The 10,948-nt window shown below is 45.3% G+C and overlaps 1 protein-coding gene across 2 annotated transcripts in view; it reads right to left on the reverse strand.

Moving 5' to 3' along the window:
* SPATS1 (spermatogenesis associated serine rich 1) overlaps nt 1-10,948 on the reverse strand; it is a 28,070-nt gene that overhangs the window by 3,563 nt on the left and 13,559 nt on the right. For both annotated transcript variants that reach the window (XM_030886885.2, XM_045294913.1), the window contains exons 4-6: nt 8,713-8,874; nt 4,131-4,251; nt 3,489-3,551 (exon numbers count right to left, since the gene is read on the reverse strand). In XM_030886885.2, coding sequence (XP_030742745.1) covers nt 3,489-3,551; nt 4,131-4,251; nt 8,713-8,874 — 346 coding nt within the window. The remainder of the gene's footprint in view (nt 1-3,488; nt 3,552-4,130; nt 4,252-8,712; nt 8,875-10,948) is intronic.

Genomic DNA, 10,948 nt, shown 5'->3' on the forward strand with positions numbered 1-10,948 from the left:
AGCTTCTCTGCATTCAAGATCAAGTTTCAGAGTCTCTTCTGACATCCATGTTGATATTTGCTTTCTTTCCTGTCTGCACATGACCCTTTGCTTTCTGCATTTGTTCTGGTCTCTCTTGTTGTCGTCCCACAACTCACCTGGTGTTCGGTCATTAATATTCAATGTTTCAAATCTACTCCTGAGATGGTCTCTAAGTTCAAGTGGGATGTACTCAAGGTCATACCTTGACTCTCATAGATTTCTTTGCATGTTCTTCAGCTTTGATTTGAACTTAGATGTTGGCAATTCCACTGTCAGCCCTGGCCTTTTTCCAAGTGATAATTGAACTTATTCATTGCCTCTTTCCACAGATGTAGTCAATGTGACCTGCTTGTCTCATCTGGAAATGTGGGATACAGAAAGGTTTTTCCACAGGTTGTCCCCCCCCCCCATGTTATATGCCAAACTTAAGACACTGCTTGCTAATACATGGTCAATGCCCATACACTTGGAGGCCAACTGCTTATAGGTTATTCTCCCTGAGGGTTATCAGCCATCTAGAGTAATCAAACTCTATAGTCTGTCCCACCCTAAGTAGGGCCTACTCTTTTCTGAGAAGGATAGTGTATTATTTCCCGGAAGGAGAACCCAAAGACAAGGTCAAGGCAACTCAAGGACCACCAAGGTTCGGCTTCCATCTTGAATCTACTGTCCGCCCATGTGTACCCCTAGCACCTCCCCTTCCTGTCTCACATCTGCCTATTGTACAGCCCCTTCCTATTACGCCTGTGGTTACCTGCAATTAGGGGGGCTTGCACTCCCCCTAAGTATATATAAGGTGTGATTAGAAATATCTTCTCTCTGCCCGGACCTTGATGCTGAGATCATGGCTGTCTGGGATGAGCAAATGCATGCCTTACCTTGTCTGATGTCTCTTTAATTTTACCCCTCAATTACACAACCGCCCCTTGTGTTGCTGAAAAAAGATATTTGCGATGAGTCAGTCATTCATCTTGCAAAAGTCTGTCAGGCCATCTCCAGCCTGTTTTTGTCACCAAGGCCATACTTCCCAGTCACCAATCCTCCCTTTTGGCTTCCAACTCTCTAATTCCAATCACCAGTGTTATCAGTGCATCTCGATTGCATGTTTGAGCCATTTCACTTGAGAGGCTCTAATTATGTGCCTAAAGTAATAAGGGACTATTACCCCAGCTGAACCTCAATGAGTCAGCTTTGGGGTGCCTACCCACTCCATCCACAACGTCTATCAGAGAGTCAGAAAATGGTCTACTGCCAAATGCCCCTTGCTGGGTCAGAAACCTATGTAGGCAACCACAGACGTTCAGAATGGAGCTGGGTTTTATATATATAATCGGAAGAATGATGCTTGCTTCAAATCCAAGAGCATTTTCCTGGCTTTCTCTCTGCCTCTTGAAGTTCTAACCATTCTCTCTGGCCACAGTCACTTGTGTATCTATTTTTCCCAACAAGCTCTGATGTTCTGGAAAATAGGGCCTTTGTCCCTTCTGCTCCATGCATGCCTTCCCGTAGGGCATCCTTAGCATCACGCATGACAAACGGGAGCCCATCACTCACTGCTGATGCATACAGGAGCCGCGCAGCTGGCGACTCCCCAGAGGCCTCTTGTATGGAATTAGGTCCTCCTCTCCTCCTCCCCACCCTCAAGCAGCACCCCCACCTCCAAATAGGGGTGTCCTTTCATTGTGTTAATGAGGCAGTGCCAGCGTGTGGTAGATCTTAAACCTAATCATTTTTTGAGGTTCAAAACGAGTAGAATAGACCCAGAGATATAGCCAAGGAGAAAAAGAAGACTTAATAGGCATAGACTCATCTTCATACCAGCAAAGCACAAGGAATCCATTGACGGTGGTCTTTGCCTTGGTTCTTTGGAAAAACTTGGAAGAGTTTTCCCCTTAAACCCTAAGGAGTTATGACCTTTCTCCTAGTTTTTGGCAAAAGCAACTGGACAGACCCTCCCAGCATTCTTTTTACCCTAAAGCAGGGGTGCTCAGTACGCCGACCGCGATCTACTAGTCGGTCCCAAATGTAGTGTGAGTAGATCTCATGGCATTAAAAAAACAGAATATAAGCCTATCATCAATCCCATCACTTAAATGATACACAGCACAGCCAATCAGATGCAGTCTTAGGTGTCAAATGCATGCGCAAACAACTGCGCTAAGTGCAGCAAAACTGACAAGCTAAGTTATTGCCAATTTTTAGACCTTGGTTTTTTTTTCTTAAATGTAAGAAAGGGTATTCAAATGAGTGGGGGCCTGGCCCAGTAAGAAGACAAAAACGTATCACTTTCACACAGAATGGGAGATTTTGACACTACAAGCCGACATTCAGCGGAAGTCCAGAGTCATGAACAGTTCTGAACTTACTCGCAGAGGAAAAGTACTCAAACATGAGAAAATGTGCTACCTCCTTGACTGCATGATTCAGCTCTACTTATTGATGTGAGTCGGCCTTTTCCCACATAAAGATCATTACGCCCAAGTACCGTTCCACCACGACTGATGATCATTTGGAAGTGTGCTTGAGGCCGGCTGTCAGCAGCTACTGTCTGGACTATGCATCTCTGGCTCATTCCATTCAGTGCAAGTCATCAGAGTAAACTCAGGTAATGACAAAAAATGTACATAGTTCATTGTGATGTGTTGTGCAAGATGGACTCATGCATTTATGCAAGGTATTATTGTACATATAAAGAATTCTCAATGCATTTATGAATAAATGTAATAAATAAATACAAATAAATATATGTTTTGCATTTTTGTAGCTGGTAGATCATTCTGACTTGATCATTTTATAAGTAGCTCGCATGCTGAAAAAGTATGAGCACCCCTGCCCTAAAGGGTTTGTTACTCTTGCCTGTGGTGGGTGTCTGTGGACAGACGATGTCATTTCGGTACAAAATCTGCATGTGTCCTTGAGGATTGGGTGAACTCTAGGCTGGTGAAGAAGGCCTGCCTTGGAACTGATGAAGAGTAGGCTATTACAACAGCACACGCATGTACCCAGGAATGGCACGGATTGCCAGGCCAAAGAGGACCTCCTTCTAGAACCAGGGGAGAAAATAACTGTGTGGTCGCCCACTTGGATTGCCTGTGACAGCAGCACAACTGGATAACCAAGACAAGGAGGTTAGCCTGCTCACCACAAGATCAGCAGTTTGAACCCACCAGATGCTCCACAGGAGGAAGATGAGGCTTCCTGCTCCTGTAGAGTGACAGTCTCAGAAACCCACAGGGGCAGTTCTACCCTGGCCTGTAGAGTCCTGAGGAGTGAGAATGAACTCAATGGCAGTGAGCGAGATCACCAAGACTCTCTCCAAACGTCTCTCCAAAGAGCCTGCTTCCACACTTGGCCCCCCACTCCTACAAGGATTCATTTGGAGTCCATGGACTCCTCGCTGGAGGAAATAATGAGAAAGGGGAAATAATTCATAAAGAAGAAAGAAAGATCATGGGCAGAGAGCTCACCTGGGAATTGGTGGAAGAGGCTCAAGTGGAATAAATGTATCAAATTTCTTTTCATAAGGCACTCTGAAAAACAACCGTGAAATCAGTATGGCTTCTATGACAAGGAGATCCACATGTCACTCTTATGACAACTCTGCTATTAATCTTCATGTATGGGCCCCAAAATGGGAACAGCTGCAACATTTACTATGTTTGATCATTTTTAGTAAACATCATTAAATCAGACAGGAGTGGTTTTTTTAATTAATATTTTCAAATATAATATGTCAATTATTTTTCTTTTCATTTAATGAGTCTTATGCTCCATACTTTGGTCTACATTTATTCTCAGTTTAAGCCAACCCAAGTAGGTATTCTTAATCAGCCATCTGTTTCAGTAAGCTCATAAAAAGTGTTCAGATTTGTGATTACAACAATAACAACATTAGCAATCGTTTCAAAATAATAGTCCAGATCCTGGGTTTGATTTCAATTACAAACATGGATGCATATATACATTAACTAAGTGGCTCTGAAAATTTTAAACATTTTCACCCAATCTTGGCCTGTTGAGACCCATTAAAAAAAAAATTTCTAGGTAGCAGAGAGATATGCAATTCCTTTAAAGTTAGCTAAGTAACCCTGGTATTAGCATGCACTTACATTGAAAATTTCACTGATGGAAGAGTTGACCCCACTTTGTGGAAATCTTTACTTTGCTCTGGGTACATATATGGCTTATCCCCTGGAGTTAACTTTGGAATCCCATTCCTGGGATCAATACCTGTGAAAGATGTTTGAAAATGAAATCACAGGAAGGACTGGAGAGGGCCTAGAGATTTACTCTGAGTATTGACATACCAATTCAATATAGATGCAGTGATTTAGCATTTTATTATGAAGTCCACAGGTGTCTCAAAGTTCTGTTTATCGTTATCTCACCTTGAGGAGATGAAGCTAGAAATGGGAGCCTATGTTTGAGACACCTTCTTTTTTTAAGTGATGAGGCTTCAACTAAGTCCACATAGAAACAGCAAACTGCCCTCTGTGATCCTAATGCTGCAAACAATATACCGTCCTCCAAATCTGGAGTAGGGAATGGTATCAGAACTTAAATTATAAACACCCAGTCTGCAGAGGGCTATCAATGACAGTGGATGCCCAAATTCCATTTGCAGGGTCCACAGAGTGATTAAGCATCCAGCGAATTCCCTCTGACCATAGGCAAAGGATGTGAGTAGCCTTGTTAGCAGACAGAAAGCATTGCATGACAATTATAGTAGACAGAGTTAGGTTAAAATGCAATCTCTTATTTGATCTCCCTTTAGACCCATTTGAAAGTGGTCTCCGTTTTTTTAAAAAAGGGAAAGGGAAATACACATGACTGAGGCCCTGGCGAATCCCCTCTAGCCGTAGACCAGCAAAGTGAATACACTTGCTGTCATGCAAAGTGCATTGGAAAGTGGACTAGCTACTTGTTAGATTAAAGTTTAACACCTTATCCTTTGATCTCTCCCTTTTGACCCATTTTAAAGTTGTTCTAGCGTTTAATATTTTCTTTTTGATTGAAGTTTTTCCTCTTATTTTGTTATTGTTGTTTGCTTTTTGTTTCTTGTTCTTGTATGTTTTTCAATATATGAAATCCGGAATGGGTTATATAGAAACAGTAGCCGGATTCATGGTTTCTTGCAGGTACTGCAGGGGAGGTCGGGGAGAGATGAGGAGCTAATAGCAACGAGTACAAGGAAAAAAAGAAAATGTTTTAAAATAGAATGTTTAAAGAATCGATTTAAAATTTGTTTTTAAAACGTTAAAAAGAAAACGTTTAAAAATGTGGTACTAACTGCACAGCTCTTCTATATGATTGCTTGTGTTTGAGTGGAAACAAGAGCCCACGGGTGTGGGGTGAAGCGCAAGCACGCTTGTCACGTGTTGATCGACGCAGCAAAGGATGGACACGCAGAGTGTCCTTGTGCTGCTCCTCTCTCTACTTTAAAGGTACGTGTTTACCTACTATTCATCCTTTCATAGGGAGCTCGTACAGAAAGCTAGCGATCCATCATGCAATTAGGTCAAGCATAATTGGACAGTTGCTGCCACAATCCGATTCCAAACATTGTCTTTCTTCTTGAACTCCTTGATATCAGCTCCCCTTTATCCCCTCCCCCCCGCACCCTACCCCTCAGGAGCCCTTATTGTTCTTTTCACACATTATTATTACCGTATCTAACCCCGTCCAGGAAATCCATTCACCCACAATTCTGTTGGTTGCTCCCCTCGAACGGGGTTATACAATCATCCTTGCTATCAGCTCCTCCTCCCCTCCCCACCCCACCTCCCCCACCACTCTCATTCCATATCCCTAGGGAGACAGTACGACCCTTACTGTTTCTGAAGGGTTATCTATCTCTACTTTGATCCATGTTTGAAATGTTCCTTAATAAAAAAACTTTTCATTTCTAATAAAAGCAGCATCGATGACTACTGGCCTGAGGGAAGGAAAACTGTTGGCTTCAGGAAGGGCAACATTGAGGCTCTAGATATACAGGTCACACTCATTCATAGCAGCTGCCTCGGAAGAAGTCTAGCCAGGCTGCTCCTTAGACTGAGCATGGCAAGACTTTACCATGCTATCAGACGTGACCAGGCCCGGGGAAAGGACAGCATGCGTGCTTGGTACAGTAGAGAGAGTCCGTGGAAAAGAGAAAGACCGTCCCTGGGATGGACTGACAGGATGGTTACAACAGTGGGCTCAAAGATAACGACAATTGTGGAGGGTGGCCCAGGACTGGGCGGTACTTCATTCCCCGGTGCATGGGGTCAATCACATCTAACGGCAACAACTTTTTAACAGTAAAGTCGGATTTGTTATTTCCAGCTTAGAGATGAGAGACCCGAACCTTCGCCGAGTCAGATCGCTTCCCCAGGGCACATGTCTGAGTAAGTGGAGGCACAGGAAGATGAAGGGGTCATTGACCTTGGTCTTGCTTTAATCTCATCTTTGCCCTCTATGTACATAAAGCCCCCACCTGCCCCCTTCCTCTATGTCTGCTCCCTTTTTCAAATGTCTTTCGTTTTCAAATGGCCCTTTCTGGTGTTCATAGTCATGGTGCATTGTTAGATCACCCAGTTCTCAAATAAAGTCAGAAATATTTCATAAATATGAGAATACGTGAAAAAGCATTCCTCCTAGACTCCCGGTTCCTACATGGGTTAATACTAAGCAGAGCCTAGATGTAGCCCCTTATTGGTTTGCCTTGGTCAGTTCAGAATCCCCAAGGAAAGAAATTTCCCTCCTTCTACTCTCTGAGTGCACACGTCCCCATGGGCCAGCTCGACATGGCGTAAGCATTAACCAGTTGCCATCGAGTTCAGGCTGACTCATGGGGACCCCGTGTGTGTCAGAAGAGATGTGCTCTGTGCTTTCCAATGGCTGGTTTTTCGTACATGAATCCTTTGCATTTTCTTTTGAGATGCCTCTGGGTGGGCTGAATCTTCAAGCTTTTATCAGCCTTGACCAGCCAAGCAGGCTAAGATTTGCACCAACCAGAGACTGCTGAAGACAGGAGTGGATATGCAACCCACCCCCCAGGGGAACGAATGACAGAAGTGTGGGTGCAGGGAGCAACGGACAGTGTAAGACACGAAATAACAATCATGTAATTGATTAAGGATTCACGAGGATGGGTAGTTGGAGGAGGAAGGGGGCGGGGGGAGAAGAGTTGCTACCAAGGGCTCAAGTAGAAAGAAAATGTTTTGGAAATGTTGATGGCAACATATGTACTAGTGTGCTTAATACAACTGAATGATGGATTGTTATGAGATTTGTTTAAGAGCGCCCCCCCCCCAATAAAATGAATTCTTTTTAAGACATGAGTGGAGCGTTTTGTGTCCTGGATCACTCTCTGCACGCTGCTCTCTGCGGCCCCTTGTCTCTGCCAGTCTCTTAAGAGTCGGCAGAAGGTAAGAGCTGTGCTCGTCTCTTGATGTTGGCAAAACGTGTCTTCTCTTCTGCTCCTCGGGAAACTACCCCCTCCTTGATGCATCAAGTGAGACCTAAGTTTATGCACATCCCTGGCTTGAGGGTCCACTGTGGTCTCCCCTCACTCGGGCTGCACGTCCCTGGGAGCCCTCTGGCTTGCTCTTTCTCCATTTCTCTCCGTCCTCACTTCCTCTTCTCAGAGTGGGAAGGCAGCCGCTCCTCTGTGTCTCCAGCGGTGCGTGCGTGTGTGAGACCCTGACCCTGAGCTCCCACGGTGCTTCTACTCCGTCACGCTAGATGCCTCGTCCTTTGGGAAGCAGAGGTCTTCCCCCAGCCGCACTGTGGCAGAAGTCCCTCCACACTCACCCCGCCCCCCATCGCATCATATCACCCACTAGATTTCACCTCAAGAACTGGGTGGCATGCAGGGTCCTCCCCCAAAATCCCAACATCAGCGACTCTCCTTTGAGCTCATCTGGTCTCTGTGTGTAGTCGCTACCCAAACAAAAGCCCTGGTTTTCAAAATGATTGCTCGATGCTTTGCGTTTAAAAGTCTGTTTCTGAAACTCCGAATGGAGAAGCTCTGTTTCTTTGTCTTTGTCTTGGTGCTGAAGCACTCCTGTTCCCTGGTGAAGCAATGACTGCCTCCTACACTGGTAATTCTGCAGAGCAGGGTGCCATATCCGGGCCTTTCCTATGCAGCCCCTCTTAGGATCTCTCCATAAATCTCATAGGGGTAGTTTGGAGCAAAGAACTTGCCAACCCATCCAGGTATCAACCCAGGAGAATATATATATATATAACTAACCTTTGTATGGCTGTGGAATAACATGCATGCCCTCCAGGCAGAGGTGCACAGAATGTTTTCCTTGCGTAAAATATCAAATACCCTTTCAACGTGCAGTACCGACAGCAGCTACTTGAAATAAAAATCATTTTCTTTGGACTTCAATGAAGATTTCTATTAATAAGTATCTGAGACAACTTCTCTGATGACTTAAATGTCACATTAGCATTTTATGAAATTCAAAGAAAAACAGAAAATGTGGATCAGCATATGCTACGAATTGTCTGCCAAAACGTCTAGCCTGCTGACTGTTCCCTCCGCTTTACAAGCTGCCTGGGTGCACGAGGGTCACAAAGGGAGCCAGGAGCCCCCACCCCCACCCCCAGTCAGACTCAGGGACCGGCAGGTCCTGCTGAATCCTGACGGAACAGGACTGTGGAGCATCACACAGGCAGAGGCCAGGAGGAACCCGTTACCGTATTTCTTCCTCCCGAGGCACTTGTCCACCATCGTCTCCGACTGGGACCTCCTGTTGCCAAGGAAGACCCCATTAAAGCAGCACTGCTTTCCAACGTGGTAGGTGTGGATGCTACTGCTAAACCGTGGGTAAAACGTCCACTCGGGACGCTGTCCATCTCCTGCAAAACAGAAGTCCTTCCATGAGCACTGCTCCCATGGTGCGCATTCCCCACATGCTCCCTGGCTGCACCCTGGCTCTCCCTCGGGAGCAGCAGCGGGACCCTCTGGGACTAGGTATGAAAGGCTGTGACCAGGGAAGTGAGCGGAAAGGCCACCTCTGAGGTCTCCTGCTTTTCCTTTTCATCCTCTCCTCCAAACGGAAGGCCAAGGTTATGACTGGAAGTCGAGCACGGGTTAGGAAGTTCAGAGAGCTTGGCAAGCTCATATGCTCCAACCTGCACTCTGGTCGCTCTGTCGAAAGAATACGGATGGACATCCACCGGGAAATGGCTGGGCCAACTATGGCCCTTCATTGAATGGAACATGCTGTTGGCAGCAACGGTAGCACACTCTCGTATGATGGGGACACCGGGGAAGGTATACAAGCCATTATGTCCAATGAGAAAAGCAGCCTTTGGACTTCAGATGAGTTATAGGACCTCTCCGTGTCTGTTTCTTCATTAGGTAGTTTTAGTAGAAAATCGCTAAAGGTTATTTATTATAAGGAACAAAAGATCCCCCAATGGCTCTAAGGCTGTTGGAGATGAGGAGTACTGGGGCTCTTTGATTTGGGCTCTAACCCTATCTACCCTCCTTTCTAGTCGTGTGGCCTTGTATGAGTGAGTAAACCCCACCAGGACTCGGCTTCCTTTCCTGTAACATGGGTAGGTCTGTGTTATCCATACGTTGACCTAAAAAGAGGTCCACAATCTATTTGCTTTTGAGTGAAAAATAGCTGGTATGGTACAATTCATTTGTTGCTTATATATATGTGAGCATATGTATATGTATAAATACATATTTCATAATTCTGGAAGTATATCTTTCCAAGTCTTCATCGCTATAGGGTAGAATGATGACATGATTGGAGAGGTCACAGGGGAAAGTGTTTCTACATTCTCCTTTACATACTTTATCATTTTAATATCCTGTGATAATACTTATGGTTTCCATGCAAGGGCATTTTGTTTTTGAAATATGTAAAGTGATCACAAAAAGTGAAATTTTTTAAAAGAAAAAGTACAAAGTAAGTCAGTTTCCCGACCTCAGAAAGTACTGGACAGTCACAATAGGCCTGGTACTGATACAATAACTATACTTAGGTTAAGGGAGCTGAATTAAGAGCCCAGAAGGAAGCCCGTCCAGCCAATCTTGACAAATCTAATCTTTGACAATGAGCCAAAGTCCACTCCATATGGGAAAAGCAGTCTCTCGCACACATGGTATTGGCAAGACTACTCGTTTGCAGAAAAATTAAACAGGATCCATATTTCACACCATGATAAAAGACTAACTCAAAATAGATGGAAGACCTCAAAGTTAAACTCAAAACTGCGCCGTAAAGTTCCTGGAGGGTAACACAGGGACACGCTAGAGGTCCTAATCCATGGCCAAAGGCACGGCCAAACATAGCCAAAAATGCACACACAGCAGCCGCAGCAGAAGATCAACCAGACAACTGGGTCCTCCTAAAAATCAAATACCTGTGCTCATCAAAACACTTTACCTAAAGAATAAAAAGTGGACCTACAGACGGGGCTGGGGTGGGGGAAACACTGGCGCTGACATCTGCAATAACGGTCTAATCTCTCAAACATCTTTTCAAAACGTAAAGGCCCCGACAACAGAAAGGACAAACAACCGCATCCAAAACGGGGCAAAGAACATGAGCAGACATGTCACCGAAGAAGACATCCAGGACGTGAACGAGCTTCGTGGAGAGCGGCTGGGATCACGCGCCGTGAGCCAGACGCACAGCGGAACGACGAGCTGGCCTCTCACCCTTACGAAAGTGGCACACGCACAGACGGAAACCTACGAATGCTGCCGAGCTTGCAGGGAGAGAGACCTTTCCTACCCTGCCGGTGAGGTTACAAAATGGTACAACCACCAAAGCAGGTAGAACAGCACTTTGTCAACGTGCTGGACACAGAGATACCGTATGATGGGCCACCTCGCGCCTCGGTCCCCATCGCTGAGGAAGATGCGCTCTGGCACCAAGCGATCCACGCTGCACCCCTGTTTACTGCAGCA

The sequence above is a fragment of the Echinops telfairi genome, unplaced genomic scaffold (assembly GCF_000313985.2).
Source record: "Echinops telfairi isolate 266 unplaced genomic scaffold, ASM31398v2 ScPeMD7_3533;HRSCAF=4204_1, whole genome shotgun sequence".
In the NCBI taxonomy this organism is placed as follows: Eukaryota; Metazoa; Chordata; class Mammalia; order Afrosoricida; family Tenrecidae; genus Echinops; species Echinops telfairi.